Here is an 18654-nt window from a genome sequence, read left to right on the forward strand (position 1 = left end):
CGGTTCAGCTACCCTGGTAATATTTTGTTAAACTACATTATGTTAAGTGATTCTTTTATCGACACAATAGAAAACAAAATACTGCACATCTCTCCATTTTGTAAATGGCAGCATTTGTGGTGTTTAAATTTAAGACAACGAAAAATTTTTTTTTCTTTATATGGTCTGTATAGAATCTTTCAAAAGGATATCGCCACATAAAGATGTCTTTGGTAATACAATTTATATCTATGGTCCAAGATGTGGTCAGATACCGAATTAAGGTTTTGAGGGGCCTGGCATACCCATATGGTCCTAAAATATATTCTTAAACCCAGTGCTCATGTATGGAAGGTGCCCTCCTTTAATCCTGCCCTAGGCGATGTGGTATAAGTGTATCTGCTTACAATCTACCCCTGGATCAGTTTCTCTTGTGCTCGCTTGGTTCTCCCCCATCTCGGGCTCTGTTGAATTTAAAGTGAAGTGGTTCCCTTGGCATTCAGGATAATTGAATTACTGACACAGGTGTAGTAGCGCGTAGTAGTCAGTTAAGTAATGTGTGCTAGACTGTCTCTATTGAAGAAATAATGCTGCACATTATTACATCTGTGTCTCTCTCCTGCACATTTCTTTAAATGACACGTGGCAGTAGCACACAGTTCGTCTTAAGCAGACACTATTTGGCCTGTTTCTGCACCATTCAGTCAAAGTTGGTGTAAAGCTGCTATAGAAAAGTGATGTGGTCCCATTTACAGCTCTTCTGAGTACTTGCTGTAGTAATAAAACAAAATCGCATTTTATGTGGAGGGACCCTTTTAAGTGTGTGTGGAGTGGGACTCCAATTTTCTACATATATAAGCTTTATTGTACCAGAAACTGGACATTGCTCACTTAAGGGTAAATGTAATAGCCTCAGAGTTCACAGCATGTCTGACCAATGTTTTAAAGGGGCAATAATTTAAAAAACAAAACTGACCTGATTTTGCCTTTTTAAATGATTACCTCTTTAAAACATCGGGCAGACGCTCCGAGATCTTGGCAATGTCTACTCCTTGTATGTGATCTTGCACTAAATGCCAAAGAACCATGGCCCAGGTTTATCAACGAGTGATAATCTCGCTCTTTACTAATCTTAAATGGTGCTGCAACCAAACCGCTCCTAACTGTCATGTGTTTGACAGGAGCTGATTGGTTGGAGCATCATTTAAGATTAGTAACGAATGATGACCAGTATATCACTCGTTAATAAAATTGGGCCCATGTATTATACTGTAGCCATGAATTAAGAATAATTGGCTACAGTATTTGATCTATAATACAGAAGAATTTTGTATAATCAGTTATAGTGAAACATTTATGAAATCTTGTTTTCAATTACAAAAATTAGCTGTGAATGCTTACTATCAGGTTTTGTATTATAGCCTCTTGAATATTAGCTACATTGATATGCATTTATATAAAATAGGTTCTATAGTTTTGGCTTGTGAAGTGACAATTGAGTCCTCTTATTAATCGGGTCCATTTTTCTGCAGCTAAAAGTACGAGAACACCCTACATATGGGCCTTATGTGGATGGTCTTTCTACGTAAGTTTGCATCAGTGGAACCTGTATGTTTTATCTGCCAGTAGATCTTTGCCTTTGAGTTATTTCCTGCTCTCCTATGCTTCCGCTAACATCATGCTTCTTGCCCCGCTTCCACTCTTGCTCCAACCTCCGCTGCTTTAATAATAAATGTTTTCCCCTCCATAGAACTGTTGTAATGTCTAGGAAGGAGCTTTTTTTTTATTTTCTTTGGTTTCTTAAAAATACTTATTAATTTGGAAGCACAAATCTTGGTATGTCCTTCAATCTACTTTTACATCTTCATTAGACTACTTCTAAGTTGCCATTATCTTCCCTAAAGTAAACTCTAGCTCTTCCCACCCCTGTGTACTATCTATAACCCTTTTATTCTGAGTTTTTAATGAACCCTTTCTAGTCCTACGGATATTCTGAATTAATCTGCTCCATATTCAGGATATTATCAACTAGTGACTTGGGCGCCATTTCATGTGATGAAATGGGACATTTGGATACATTTTAAAATGAAGTCCCATTCCATGAATAAGGTTGAATAATTAATCTAGAAGTTTTTCTTTTATCCTAAATTGAAGCTTGAAGTTGATTCTAGTAAAATAAAAGTTAACTTGTTGCAAAAAAAAAAATTACAATGCACTTGTGATGGAATGGAACTCAAACAAAATCCTTCCGTGGTAATATAACACTAAACTTAGACCAAGCTGGGCTCTGATTTTTCCTGTGCAGGGTAAGCAGACCCAATGGCTTAAAAATATATTAATCTAAATATTTGCATTTGTTCTTCATGTAAAAAAAAATGTTTTGGTGACTGAGTGGAACATCCAGTGTGATAGAAAGGGACATGCATTTCTACTTCGGGTACCATAGAAGGTTCACAGGTAACCTTGGGGTATAGGTGATGCAGGGTTTGGTGCAAACAGCGCTGAAGTTCATTATATGCAGTAATGCAGACAGTCCAGTGGAAGTTCACACTACTGCTTCTTCACACAGCTGGTGCTGGGTCGCCGGTACTGATCCGTGCTTCGCAGCGGGCCTCTGAGGTTTTAGCTGGCAGATACCTCGGAGGTTCCCTAGACTGCGGCTGGACAATGGGGACGCAGGTAAGCGACACGCGCTGCAGTGGTGCGTGCCGATTCGGTCTTTTTTCTCCAGGGCTGCAGACTCCCTGGGGTTGACAGTAAGTGTGGCCAGGCACTGAATCCTGCGACCACACTAAGCCACCTGGGACAGTGGGCTCGAGTTTTCGGTTATACTCCAGCATCCTGGGGGTTAAACGCTGGTCAAGGGAGGTTGCTTTCCCTGTCTTACAGGCTGCTCCTCCCCGCTGTACAGAAAGTCTTTCCATTGTGGTCTGCCTAAAACTGTGACAGCTTCCTCCTTCCAGCACCACCCCTAACGAGTGCTTCTCCTTGTGTTGCAGATCTCAGAGGGCAGTGTGGAGCACGGGTCCCCCTCCATACAGTACCTCTCCTGTGGGTGGTTAGTGTATGTAGCACTTTGTCCTATTAGACGCATAAAAAAGTCTTTATAGATGACCAGTAAGTGATTTTTCTGCTATCCCTGTACTTTTTCCTATTTTGAGCCATAGGCACTGGTGTTGGGTGGATGTGGTTAGAATCACATGGGTGTGGCCCTTTTTCAATCACAACTATTGAGTGGTAATCCTCTTCACTATGTCTGGTAGTGAGTGATATATCAATTCGACTTCCTAATAGACTGCTGCGCAGGAAATGTGCAGCTTTGTCTGTGGCTTCTGAAGCACAGCATCCTCAGCCAGGGAACTATGAGGGACTAACTACTAGACTGCTTTGCAGGAAACGTGCAGCAGTTTTAAAGACGGGAGACAGAGGATCTCATTCAGAGTCGGTCGTTGCGGTCGTACGCCACCAATGTTCGCTAAACTGCACATGCGTAAAGTTCGCAATGCGCGTGCGCAAACTAGCTGCTACGATCAGAAATTTCTCTCCTTGGACACAGCCAGGTCAGTAGTTTGAGTGACAGAATGAGGCGTTTGTGGGTGGTAACAGGGGAAGGTGCTTGAAAACGGGGGAGTGGAGATCCGAACGCAGGAATGCCTAATTATGCGAACAGCGTTTTATGGGAGTGCATTATTAACAAAGTAGTGACATGGGTGGTTTGTACACTGACCAGATCGTAGAGCTTAAGAGAGGGTATGGTCAACCTTAAGCTCTACAGTTCCGATGGTTACCGATGGTCTCGATTAATCCTTATATGGCCGGAGATGACGTGTAATGCGTACGAGAAGGGGGCGTATTTTTTGTCTTACGGCCGCATCCTCCCCTTGGTCGGCCAGCTAACGATCCGATCTTAAGGACGCAACTTGCGAGTGCATCATTTGCATATCCGGCCCCTTTTCCCGTACGGCCGCAACGACCGACTCTGAATGAGGTCCAGAATCTCTGAGGAGGTATGTCTGCGGCGTTATGCACCCCCGGTTTTGTTGCGGCTTCTGACACACGGCAGCGGCAGCCAGGAAACTGTTTCAGGGGGGACAGACAACTAATAGACTGCTTTGCAAGAAATGTACAGCAGTTTTAAGAATAGGAGACCAAACCTCTGAATAGTTATGTATGCAATGTTATAACCCTCCAGCTTCCTCTGCAACTCTTGCCGCAAAACAGCCGCTACCAGGGGACTATGTTTCAGGCATACTGTCAAAGATGGCAGAACGTCTTTTGCCAGCCCAGGTCTTGCTGCAGATATGTACCCACACAGGTACTACACCCACAGTGGATTAATATAGTTCCTGCGGCATTACAAGGTACGACCAAGGTGTTGCAGGTTAACGCACCTAGCACTAGACGTAGGAAAAGGGTCAGGTGGCCCTCACAGGCCAATGTATATGAGGATGTAACATCAGATGAGTGTCTACTCCCTGATGATTCTGATGTTGAATCCCCCTCAGAAAGTGGAGGTCAAGTTTAAATATTGCTGGGTTAATACAGGCTGTTAAAGCAGTCCTGATTTGGTGGAGGATGAGCCTCCCACGCCTAAATCTAGACATGCATATTTTATGGAAGAAAAGACTATTGAACATGTATTCCTGTTGTCTGATCAACTAGTGAATCACTTTGAAAATGCGTGGAAGACACCAAGGAAGAGTTATCAGCCACAGAGGTATCTGGCCCTCAACGTACCCATTTGCTGACCATTATTTCTCCAAATGGGAAACTCCACCGGTTGTGAATTCGCATATTACACGCTTAGTAAAGAGCTCTTCTCTTCCGATACCTTCCATGTCGTCTCTAAAGGATCCTACAGATAAGAGAATAGAGATCTGCCTTAAATCTGCCTATTCCCTTTTGGAGGCTGCGTGCAGACCAGCTATGGCTATTTGCTGGGTGGCTCCAGCCATGGAGGTTTAGGCTAACTGTCTGGAAGAATCCTTAGCCTCTAATGCTACCAGGGAACAGCTGTATTTAGTGGGGAATCTTCGAGATTCCACTAAATATATAAATAAGGCAGCCTTAGACATTGGTTTGCTACAGGCCAGGGTTTCTACAGCAGCTCGACAATTCCTGTGGCTCCGTTCTTGTACAATGGATGCTGAATCCAAGAAGGGATTGAAGGGTTTACCTTATGATGGGAAGCTCTTGTTTGGCTCTGAGTTAGATAAAATTGTCAGTAACTTGGCTCCAGCCAGAACAGCTTGTCTACCTGTAGCTCCAACCACTTCAGGAACTTGGACTCAGTCTCTTAGAAACTTTCGGACGTCGGACAGAGCCAGGACTCAGACCTTTCCCAGGCCATCTAATACCAGAAGGGTGGCCGAAGCTGGTAGGCAAGCTCAGAGTGCCAAGTGTCCAGCTCCCAAGCCTGATGACAAGCCCTCTGCCTGACGGGGTTGGGCCTCATCCTGGGGGGTCCCAGGGTGGGAGGTGACCTTTTCTGTTCACCCAGGGCTACCATGCATGCCTGGGTGAGAGGTAGTGTCTCTGGGGAATGCCCTTTCTTTCCATAAAGATGGTTTCCTCATCATATTCTTTGTATAAAGACTTATAAGGCTGATACTTCACGGAGGGTCTGAAGTCAGTCAGACAACGCGATAACAGTGGCTTATCTAGCTAGTAACCCTAAGTCGAGTAGCAATGACAGAGGTGTCTTGCACTCTGACATAGGATCATCGACTAGGAAATTGGGGTGGAGTTCATACTAGGAGGCTGAATGGTTAGACTGATTCTTCAGCCATCAGAACATACATTCCGGTGAATAGTCTCTTCACCTGGTAGTGTTTCAGCTTCTAGTGGACAGGTAGGGTCTGCCAGAGGTGGACCTCATTTGTCTAGGATCATTATGGCCCTTTAGGGCTCTCCATTTGAACCACAGGATTAGTGGATTTCAAATGGCTTACTGACCGCGGGGACAGGGCAGTTTTGTAAACTTGCCCTGGGTTCCTTTCTAAGGTAGTCTTTAATTTTAATGCAGAAATTATTGTGACTAATTTGTTTTAGGATGTACCCCCCAGGATTCATGGGGATCGTATCAGTTCTCTCTCTGAAATTCAGACTTTTTTTTTTCTTTTTTAGTTTGCATAAGAGAGAATGGCCAGTTAAGCTACATTTAAGCCATACAGCTTGGTAAAGATGGCCACATGGTTTGTTATTCAGACCTCTGGTTTGCCACTCAGGATGCTCCCCTTGGGCGGTGGATTCTCTATGTACAGGAGTGTCCCTCACCCCTGTGGATAACTGCTTTGGAAATCCCCAAGGTTACCTGTGGACCTCCTATGGAACCCGAAGTAGAAAATAAGAGATAGTAAGAGCTTACCCTCGTTATGTCGATTTCTACCAGGTCCACAGGGCGCCCGCCCTGATGCACCTGTGCTTCACATGGGCTTCGCTCTGGTCACCGGTTTCTCCATCTCCTTCTGTGTGAGAATGTGTTCCAGACTTCCTTCCCCCTCTCTCCTCCTCCTGGCCCATGGCTTGTTACGTAACGAGGAGCTCCTGACCTGGGGGCGGGGTATAGGGAAGCCCCCAGTGCATTCTGGGAGAAGAATTTCACTGTGTGGTGCCCAGATGACCCTGCATCACCTATACCCCAAGGTTACCTATGGACCTCGTAGAATTAGAGATTACGAGGGTAACTTCTCCCCATATCTCCTGTTTTTTGTGGTCTAATGTAACATGACTAAGTTATTTACTTTAATACATTTACTAATATATATAAATTGTGTACAAAAAGCTAGTCATACATCTATTAATCTTCCTTTTGAAATACTGCTATTCACATGCACTTGTTTTCAATAGTAGCTATTTTCAGGATTGACGTATCCCTTCACCAGTTCAGGAGACTGATATTTTGTAGACCAAATTTACCTTGAAAACAGCGATTTTGCAAAAAAATTTCAGTTTGGTTTTACTTTCTATGGAATGGCCCTTGTATAATTTTTTTATAATGTGTATTTATTGTTTTCATGCATCACAGTCTATTTTTGCCTTTGCAGCTGCTACCTGGCACTGTGCATTTATTTCATTTTGGTTCTCCCAGATATATTCATTTCCATTCAAAAATAGTATAGTGTTAAAAAACACAATTAAGCACTGATGATCATTAAATGAGTAATATGTTTGTTTCAGACTCCTGGTTTCTGATGAAACCGGATGTTTGAAACCTGGAGAAACGCGTTAAGGGCTGTGGGACACTTGCCACTAGCTGTACTTTTCATCTATTGACTTCACTGTGCAACATCTTTGCATTTACACTAGGGATGTTCGCCGACCCCTGTGTTTTGGTTTTGGATCTAGATTTGGTTTTGAAAACCACCCTTAAGTGTTTTCGATCTGGATTTTTTAAATAAAAAAAAGTTTTATAAACCGCTAAAACATGTAATTTATGCAATCCAAAACCCGAAATTCGTATTTAAAATCCGAATTCAGAACAGTGACCCGGATCTCCTTAGGAGATTAGAACCGTGACTCAGATTTACCTGGAATCATGGAATTCGGATTTCTGGAGAAGTGAACCTCACATCTATAATTCACACACACCATTGATTGCAAACACCACTACGCTCACTAAGCTCAGATCAAGGGGTCTATGTACTAAGCCTTGGAGAGAGGTAATGTACCAACCAATCCGCTCCTACTGTAACTGTCAGTATACACGCTGTTAGAAAAAGGACCAACCAATCAGCTCATTTAATTTTTCAGACTACTTTTGCTCTCCAAGACTTTAGACCCCAAAAGGTGAGGTTCTATTGCTTGGGGGATTCTATCATAAGTTTTGGACATATATCCTTGGAGGGACACTTTGTCCTGGAATGAATTTTTGATTGTCCAAATTTTATTTTATCACCATATATTAACTGTTATAGGTATTTTAAATTATACATTGATGAAAAGGCTGTGGCAATAATAAAACAAATTTATATTGTATTTGTACATGTTTTTAAATGAACTTGTATATTAAGACCTCTTTTTACTCATTTACTATCAGGGGTTCATTGTTTTTTGTTAACCATTTCAGTGGTTGCAGTTCCCACTTTGTAAGCTGCTATATAGACAGTACTAACTCTGCAGCAGAGACCAGCGCACCAGTATATTTTCTATAGTTCTAATAACTGCTGCAACAATCAACATTTCGTTTCATATGTCCTGTTGGCTAGTTTACTACAGTGTATTTACTGTATCGTCTTAAGCTGGGTAAACCCTGAGCGATGTGTACCCAGCCGATAGTTCTGCCTGATGGGTTGACATCAGATCCTGGGTACACATCAGAACAAGGTAATGAAACGATACCTTGCACAGTCATTCGTTATCTGCAATGGGGCTGCTTGCGATATTCGGTTGGACGTGCAGCACGGCTGACTGGACGATGTCGCAAGCAGCCGCGGGAGCGTGCATATTGGCCGTAAACACTGAGCGATGCGTCCGATATGTAATTCCAATGGAAATTACATTGTGCCAACATCTGCGTGTATCCAGCTTAAGTCGATCTACTGCAAGCTGAGATTCTGTTTTAATTACTTTGCGTAGTGTGGTGTCATTAGTAACTTTCTATACTGATGACCGTGTAATGTTATAAAAAGGTCAAATAAAGATCGGTACCAATACTGACCTTTGCGGCACGCCACAGTAACTTTAGCCCAGTCTGATTCTCTTCGGTAAAACCTCTGCTGGCCATTACCAAAAGATAGGTATGATTTTCAGTCACCTGCGATATGCTGCAGCTTTCTGCTGATGTGTATGAACCCTCTTTCTTTTTGCCACTAACTTCATCTGATAATGGGTGAGATCACAGTACTGGAGGTGTGATAATTGTATGATGGAAGACTGCACCAGTCTATGTATTACAACCCCCCACTCCCTTTCCATCCTGTCTTGTCAGACCAGAGCATTACCTCGCAAAGTAAGTTGCTATTCTCTGTTTGTTCTATCTGAGTAAGCACAGCGCTAATGCACACATAGAAGACTTGGGTCACGGTTTCCGTACAAAGCACCACACTTTACCCAACTGTTCATCAACCAACTTTAAAAAGGCATATATTCAATCATACATTTGAGATTGACAGAAAGCAAAATGGTGATTTTCTGCCGTCACTGTATGTGATTGATGCAGCGGTGCTGGTTTTCTGTCTGATCCATCTTGTTAGAAAATATTCTAAGGACTTCTACAATGCAGCATGTTTCGATTAATGTTTCTTCTATTAAGGGGTCTATTCACTTATAATCGTGGTACTGCCGCGATTATTATCTATTTATCTCGCAGGGGATATTTTAATTTTTAATAAAATGATCTTCGTTATGTACCAAGGGGAACTTGCAGGGGGGAGAGATTGAAAGATCTCTCTCCTGCCCCTGGAGCCTCCATAGGCTTACAGCAGTTTACACTATCTGAGGATGGTTTAAACTACAGGGGATAAACTCTGAAAAGCTTTGCTTTTTGGAGTATAGTAAATAGGGCTGAGATCGTAACCCCCATTTGAGATTTCTGTGAAATCATCATTGTCTGATTATTATGAGGCGGTTGGCTGTGCTCACAGTAATAGAATACTAGGTACTCGGTAAGGGATTCAATTAGCGAGTGTTAATTAAGCAGATTCTTTTTTTGGGCACTTTTTTTTTTTTTGTACTTAAACAAATTGATGGTTTGGAATTTGTTTAAAACTTGCTCTCACCTCTTCAAAATACAGGGGTATCCAGACTACGTAGATAATAGATTTGCCCCTAAATAGTTTTTATTCAGGTACATATCAAAATATTAAACAATTAAAAGTAGAGCTAATTATATCCTATCAAGACCATTAATGTCTAACTGCAAAGTCTAAACTTTCGATCGCCCAGTACATCCACGCTCATTCACACCACTTATCTAAAGAAATAAAAACATGGACAACTGAGATTGCGGTGAAAATGGTTCAGTTTTTTATTGAAAGGATTTTCACCTAACGATTTAAACTCTAACTAAAGTATGGTGGTGGGGTAAAGAACAGCCTAGCTAATGCTAACTTTTAGCCATAACTTAACACAGGGCCAGCTGCCCTCAAGCAGGGATGCGACCTTCTGCCTCAAGCCGTGCCTGAACAACTCCCAAGGGAAGGACCAACTGACCAACCCCTGCAGGGACAATACCAGTGTTGTTTTTGCCATCTGCCCACATCATCCTTACCCAATTGAGAGCAGACCAACCACGGCAAAGACAAAGGGCCCACCAGGCCTAGTGGTAACCCTTGAACGAGCTGACATGCACGCCTAAGCTCCGCCATAATTGGACTTGCCCCCAGTAAAAACCAACCATAAAAACGCAAATAACATCCGTTCTGAACCGGCCACCAAGAAAACAAGCTGACACCCGAAAACTAAAAACCCTATAGAAGAAAACCACAGGCAGGGAGGGAGGGCAAATAAACAGGAACAAAGAGGCCTGAACCATAGACTAAACCCAAACTCAAAGCAAGCCCATCCATCATATTGGCTCCAGCCAATCCTGTAAAACATACCACTAGGACAAAAATCCCTCCCCCAAACAGCTTAACTCTTGCGTGTCCATGCTGAGTGCGGATGTACAGTCCTAGAGGTTTAATGTCGCTCCAGTGACATGCTTGACTTGCGTGTTTCTACTCTATAAAAAAAATATATAGGTGTGGGCAATGGAGAAATTTTAGTGCTTCATATTGTAAACCATCCAAAGCTATTAATATCAATCTGCACCAGGAAACGCTTGTTTTGTGCATAAATTCAACATTAATATCTTACAACCTCTCCATAAACGTCAATAATCTTGGCTAGCCTTTTAGTAATAAAATCACATGTACGAAGACTGATATTAGTCAGTAGATATCGCTGCCTTGACAACTGTGTTCTAATGAGAATAGACCACCAGTATAATAATCATACTTCACTATTTCCTGACAACTAGATGTCCTTCCCCTGAGCAATGTTCTACCTAAATACAGCAGTTTCCGAGCCCAAGGATGTCACCTGTTAGAAACAGCATGTCATGTCTTATGTAGGCCGCATCCTCAGGCTAAACTATTTCTACAGTCCAAACGAGAGCATCGGGGACAGCAGCAATTAGCTTTGCGTTGCTCTTAGCAGCAACAAAGATAACAGGTGATGGTGAGAAAGGACTTGATTAAACTGTCATTGTCATAAACTCAGTCATTCTGACTCTGTAAATGAGTATGTGCTATTTTGCCTAAATCTGGATCTACATATTAGGTTACTTTTGTACTTCAGAAAATGTATTGCTTGTGTTCTATATTATAACAGATACAGTATTTCAAATCGCTCCAGAGTTCTGTGACCTGTATAAAAACATGAGTATAGGTCATAGGCAAACGCAGGGTCTCAGTATCACGAATTAAATAATTAGCACCAACTGTAGATATTTTATCATGTTGGCCATTAATGAATAACACCTATGCACCAACTAAGAGATCTGGAAAACATGCACTGCTGTAGACCATCAATAGGGTTAATTAATACTGTACAATACACTATCCAGTGCATAGGGAGACCTGTGTATATATGTTAAGGGCAATGCTAGGTTCTTCTGCTGCACCCCCAGATTCCTGGACTTGCTCCAATGCTCTGAAATGGTGCCCACAAGTGAAAAAAAAAAAATACAGCTCAGGCAGGATGGCCATACTGGAACATCTAATGGCTTACTGTGATTGCTGGTCCTGTATAGGCTGGGATTATGACACACAATGCACTTTGTATGAAGCATATTAAAGCTGGATATGTGCTAATTATGCCCTCTTCATGGACTGCCCACACTCACTCTAAAATCAAGCATTTGGAAACCCCCCATCTAGAAATCCTGCGTTTGCCACTGCAGGTCATTAGTAACCTCTAATATTTGTCATTTACAGAAGGTACATTATGCCATATAAAGAGGACCAGGTATTAATAGCAGAACTGTCGCAATAAGGTTCCATATCGCGGTGGATATTTTCATTCTTAATGTAAATGTCCCTGCTATGTACAAAGGGAAACACTGTCCCTGCGAGTTATATTCCCAGCATTTTGTAGAAGTCTCACAGGGGTAAGCTGATACTGTGAATATGCACAGTGTCAGTCTCCGCCGGAGGCTGCTGGAGAGAGTTCGGAAGATCCATTTCCTGCCGGTAAGCCTCCATAGACTTAAAGCAGTTTATACCATCTGAAGATGGTACAATAACTAGGCCAAATTCTGAAAAGCTTTGCTATTTGGAGTTTGGTACATAGGTCTGCGATCGTAGTTCCCATTGATGATAATGGGGACTACGATCTGCAATGCTAATTAGCGCTCTGCTGGCAATTTCAGTGACCTTTCCTACACTGTGCTATTAGTAAATATCAATAATTCATAAAATTATGCAGAAACTGCAGTTTCTACATAATTTTATGAAAAAATAGCTTGATATATAGACCCCATAAATTTGTAAATGTCTAGATCAGTGGTTCCCAAACTTTTTCAAATCACAGTGCCCTAGAGTATATTGGCATTTATTCCACAGCACCCATAGGCCACAAGTTTAGGAAATTAAGCAAAAATTAAGTAAATTGTGCTTATGTCACCCTTAGGATCAGTTATGTTGTGGTTGACCGGATTGGACTTTGTTTTTTTTCCACATTTTTTGATTGGCAGCCATTAGCAGTGGTTTTGCATAAGTGACTAAAATTCCTCCTGAGGCACCCCTGGACATGCCCGGAGGCAGTTTGGGTACCACTAGTCTATATAATTGAGTTCTGCGGGTGTTTGAGTTGGGATGTTACCAGTTCAGTCCTTATTAGGAAAAATTTGTGTATTCAATTTCTAACAAATATATCGCCTTACACCCTTCGATGGTCACCGCTGCGGTGGGCAGCAGGCCAATCAAAAACAGGGGCGTGGCTTAGTGGGCACCAGGGGTGGGGCTAAGCTCCATCCTGTCCGGGAAAAGGAAAGGCTCCCACTTGTCCATCGATGGCAGAGAACCACTGGCTATCTGCCGTCAATGGAAAAAGTATTTGACATAAAGCATTGATTTCGAGTCATCGATAGTTGATGTGCCATCCCTACCATCTTACATTTTTGTCCTAAAGCACCTTGTCTGCAGGATGTCATGTTTGTGGAGCTCTGGTGACTTCTATTATCCATATAATAGTGGGGATGATATTAAGCCCTAGTATATTTGGTGTATAACAAAATACGTTTTAAATTGACACTTTGCAAGTGAATCTCAAAGGTAAAATAACTAGTTTCTCATTTAGTTAGGGACTCCTAATACCACTTATCACAGAAAGCTGTGATAAGGTGCCTTGTAATACAATGTTTTACATTGATATATGTTGGTGTTCTGTGCCTGTTCCTCCAGTTCACTCCACCTGATAAACACAATCTCCTCTTAACAGATGCTCTTTTTTTTTTTTTTTTTTCTTCTTGTAACACAGTTGTTTCTCTATACTTGATAAAGTTTAAAATAAACAGGTCCCGAGGTGGATTGCAGGCATTACAATTGGATTGGCATCTAAACAGTGGAGCAGTTGGTGCCTTGGCGCCAGGGGACAGAAAACAGCAGGTTTTTGCTGGAGGGGACAACTACGTTATTTCCCTCTTGGTCCGATACAACTAAGCAGATGTCCTAGAATTATTATTTTACCTTCTAGTAATTTTGCCTCTTATCCTCACAGGTATGTGATTGCTTCGTTCACAGATGTGAAGGTACGTTTGTCTGATCCTGTGTCACTAGCGCCATCTGCTGCTCATATACAATGCTGCGATTTTTCCCTAAAAATTTCTGCTGATTGCAATTGAAAGGCCCATCTAATGTCTCCTGTTCAGAAACAGATTTTTTTTTTTTATGCAACTCCATTTATATAGGGAATATAAATTACTTTTTCTTAATTATCCTAAAAAACCTATTACAGGTTAAACCTCAAGTACATTGTTCCTAAAGAGGGGTGAATGATATTGACTTATGGTGCATACACACGGTCAGATTTGTCAGATGAACGATTTGTTTAACTATTTGACCGATTTTAACGATTTGAACTATGAACGATTTTTTACTGCATTAAAATGACTGACATCGTCCAAAACTGACTGCAAACACATCAGATGTCAGCTATCGTTCTCTGACCATCGGGAACGCTCATCTTTCAAACATATCAGATATGTCAGAATTTTCTTCAGATATAAACTATTTTTAAAATAGTTATCGTTCAGCTCTGAAGAAAAATCTGACCATGTATGCACCATAAAACATTAAGGAAAGTGGTGACATACTTTGCTTGCAATATAATTGTGTAAATCTTGTGTGCTGGGTTCTGCCTCCCCCATTCATTTGAATGAAACAATAGGAATATGAATGCAAGGGATGTAGCTTAGCTGTATGTTAAATATGAATTATCCGTGGACTGTAATAGTGTGCTTTTAAGTTCACACTGGCATTCGCTTCAATGACCATTAAAATACCTCGTACTATAATAGTTAGGCATCTAGGGTCCTGAAATCCCTTTAAGCGAAACTTCTAGCATTAGTTTTGGCATAATCAGGGTTGTGCCCTAGTATCTCTGAAGCAGGACCGAGTTTGTCCTACTGATGACGTCTATGTACTTAAGCCTTGGAAAGAGGTGGATGGAGTTTGCTGATAACTGTCACTTTACAGGCTGTTTGAAAAATGAGTTAGGAGCTGATTGGTACTTTATCTCATCCACTTTATCTCTTTCCAAGGCTTAGTACATAGACCACTATTTCTGGACCGTTGGGAGTTATGCCTTAAGGCTGCAACTTGCCAGGCCAGCAGCCTGTTGTAGTACTGTGGAACATGGTACATCCCAAATGTTCACTTCTTGTTCAGTGAGTCTTCCAAATTTTATATTTTACTGGATATAAAAATAAGTTAGATGGATTTCCTAAAGATTTTAGTTTCACTCAAAATCATTCACAAGTCAGGATTCGGCTGTGACAAGTGCCTGTCTGTATAATGTTTTATGATTGTAGTAATCTTGGAAACCTTCTCAAGAGTCTCATTAAATCACATTTGAAGGTTGATGGTTCTGGGTTCACCTTTCAGTTTTTCAGCTTCTAAAATAGCTCTGCTACCCATCATTCTGCTCACAGGCCAGGCCCTCTCCTCTTTCAAACCTCCCCGTCTTGGCAGGCTTTTATATACCTACAAAATGTTACTGGGCAGGTGAACCCATGACTGGCATCAGCAGACTTTCTCTACACATGGCTTTTGAAAGACCTGATTGGAGGCACTGCCAACCAAAACCAAATCTGCCTTCACTAGTCCTTTAGCTAACAGTTAGTAGTGAGGAGAGTATCCCACAGGACACATGTTCACACTTTCACAGAACATAATTTTGAGGTTGCAGTATTGTAACTTTTTACTATATTATTAATTTAGGAATCATACAATGGCTTGTGCACATTTTTATTAAATTGTGTTGAATGAACAGGGTTTTGATTATCCTGTTACCAATCAAAAGTTCCCCTGCTCTTTTGTTGAACTTCACACTCTTCATTTTATGCTGAATGACAGCCACGAACCAGGACTCCCAAGTTACTAAAAAATGTAGCCACAGGCATCCCTACAGCAGCACCCCATAATGCATTGGACTGACCGTCACACACAGCTGCAGGGAGGAAGGAGGGTGAACTCTTTAAAAAGTTTCACAGCTAGGAGGAAAAAGCTTGTATGACAGGTCCCTGCGGCAACAAGTTTAACACCTTGTGTGCCAGGGAAGCTAAATATTCCTTCATCTGCAATGCTTCTTGTAAGATGCCTCCAGCCTTACTGAATCAGTAGGTCTCAATAATGTATATCCACTGGTGTATTTGTACTTTTTCTGTATAAATAGATAGCGCTGCAAAATTCTATTTCTCAAATGGCATAATACACTGCTATAAGGCCTTTAAGTCTGACATAGCTTTGCTATTTAGACTATTTTTAAAAAAAATAAATGAATAACAATATAGCTAAAAGCACAAATGTATTTCTTAGAAGTAATTGTTTTGTAAATTTAGCTGCCATGGTGTAATCACTGATATTACAGACCAGGTGTTATGGTAGTGCATTACTCGCAATGGAATATAGTCGTTCGTTATTCACAATGCCGACTGTTAATGTTAACATTGTGTTAACATTCTCAATATCAATATTTGAAATATTATCATTCTCAGAATGTCGACATTAGGGTTAAGCTGCAGATGGGTTGGTTAGGGTTATGCTGTGGCAGGGGGAGAGCGGTGGGGGGGTCGGGTTAAGCTGCTGGGAGACTGGTCACTTGAACAGTATACTGGTTTGTCTGATGCATTTTTCCAAAAACATTTTGGTTGGCACTGTCCCTGGTTACACTGTTCTGTATATTTACAAATATATGTGGATCCAAAAAGGTGCAGAATCTTTTGCACAAGACTACTTAGAAGGCAACCTTCTGTTGAAGTGTTTCATAACTGCTTTTTTTTTAAATTCAAATATGCGTTCCTTGCTGTAAATCCATTGGCTTGTGTTTCGGATATCTTCAGTAACACATTTTTGTCTTCCACAAGCTGTAAAGTATTCAAATCAGACTGTCATTGAATGAAACTTAATCATGAATTGTCAATTAAAATAAATGTGCGTTATCTCGGGTCCCAATAAAAACAAATATTCATATATAAATCTTATTAGAGATGGCCGATGTTTACACAATTGATCTGATAGCTGCTTTCACTGACGCAGCAGTGGATCTCAGAAGTCAACAGGAGGAGTCTATGTATTTACACGTTGCTTCTCCTGCGGCTTTATCATATTTTAACAACCCTTTTGTATCCAAAGACTCGGCAACAATGCTGAAAGCGTGTAACTCACAATCCGAGCTTATGGTTCTTGCTTAAATGTTAACTTTTGTTCCCCAACACAACTCTGTGACCTAATAAACACATTTTAGAACCATTACCATTTCCTTTCATAAAGAAGCCATGCTCCCACTCCTGTTATATTTAGCATTTTATGCTCTTTGAATCCTCACATGACATTCTGTACTCTGAAGTAATGATGGGGGAGATGCATCAAACCTAAAGTGGACAGATATTTGCAGTTGCCCTTAGCCATGGGCGCCGAGAGGGGGGGAGCGGGTACAGTTTGCCCGGGCTTGCTCGAGCAGCACGGTGGGGGCCCGGGTCCGGCGTCGCTCCCCCCTCCCCCACAGCAGCTCAGCACACAACTCGTGCTGGGCTGCTGTGAGACTGCTCGCGGCTGCTGCAGCAGCCGGAGAAGTCTCCTATGGCTGTGGGGGGGAGCAATCATACTGATCGCGCCCCCCCTGCTTAGCACCGGGCTGGGGGGGGGCTTACAGAAAGACTAACTAACAAATTATTTTTTTCAAGAGAGGGTGTGACCATGACTCCCGCAATTAGGCCATGCCCCCTCCATTACCCGGGCCCGGCCAGGCTCTCAACGGCCCTGCCCTTAGCAACCAATTATCTCCTACCTCTCAGTTTACAGACTGTACTAGATGAATTGGTTGCTATGGGCAACTTCTTGAATTGTCCTCTTTAAGAGGTTTGATACACCTCCCCCCATAGCCCCTTAAATCACTAATTCACAAACACAACTGTAGAAGCAGGACTAAATAAGATTGCGCAGTACACCCCATTACTGACCAGCTAAAGGTAACGACTGAATCAGCTCTTGGAGAACACCAACCACTAGTGGTGACTTTGACTAGAGCTGTGCAACACCGTTCTGTCCCCTCCCAAGCCATCAATCTAGTCTCTATCCACTTACTGAGAACATTTCTGTAACGAAGGGCATGACTCGCCTACACCATTGGACTAACCCGGCTGTGCAGTAACTTTGAATGAAATATAGACCTAAAATAAATAACGCCACATAAATTATGGGCTTCAGTCATTTTTATAGACTCGATAAAGGAAAGCTAGAAGCTGATTGTGAAAGCAAAATTCTGCTATTCCCCCCCCCCCCCCCACACACACTTCCCCTCTCCAAGTTTTGATACATCTCCCGTTGATGACTTACTAAGGCCTCCCTCTGGATGCACTTTTTCCAAAGAATATTTCTCAAAGAATAAATGTAATAAAACCTACAGTATGCAATTCTCTGCCACAGTTTACATAGTGATATGTACAAACATAAATTGCTTTAAACCTGGAAAGGCAAACTCATTCAAATGCCCAATGTGTGTGAATTGTGTTTTACCTGGTTTGTTTGTTTTTTAAGCGTTTTGACTTTATATTTGGACATTTTATACCGTGTTTGCTCCTCTTTATCATGAAAAAAACTAGTGTTGGATTTTTGTGCTGTACTTCCAGACGTGGCTAGAGTTCGGCAACAAACAAAGAGCCACGGCAGCCACAGGAATGAACGACAAGAGCTCACGGTCACATTCAGTGTTCATACTATCTGTAACCCAAACAATGGTAAGATCACATGTTAATGTTATCCTTTGGAGCAAGTAAGGCTTAATTCCATTTGCATTTCATTCCATGTTATCGCTAGTAAAGTGCATGCAAATGGGTCTTGCAATGGGACATGTGGTATCATTACCATATAACCATTGTTAAAAGCATTTGGTTGAATTGGCAATGCTGTTCTGTTTGTCTGTTTACGCAGTGGCGTAACTAGGGTTTTCGGAGCTCAGGGCTAGTTTAAGATT

General features: G+C 41.7%; 1 protein-coding gene across 1 annotated transcript in view; it reads left to right on the plus strand.

The window, feature by feature from the left end:
- Positions 1–18654, plus strand: part of LOC148525162 (kinesin-like protein KIF14) — a 95895-nt gene that overhangs the window by 26472 nt on the left and 50769 nt on the right. The window contains exons 6-8 of the mRNA XM_088471089.1: positions 1512–1564; positions 13681–13711; positions 18311–18418. Of these exons, the coding sequence (XP_088327215.1) occupies positions 1512–1564; positions 13681–13711; positions 18311–18418 (192 nt within the window). The remainder of the gene's footprint in view (positions 1–1511; positions 1565–13680; positions 13712–18310; positions 18419–18654) is intronic.

The sequence above is a fragment of the Taudactylus pleione genome, unplaced genomic scaffold (genome assembly GCF_031769625.1).
Source record: "Taudactylus pleione unplaced genomic scaffold, aTauple2 ptg000110l, whole genome shotgun sequence".
Taxonomy (NCBI): Eukaryota; Metazoa; Chordata; class Amphibia; order Anura; family Myobatrachidae; genus Taudactylus; species Taudactylus pleione.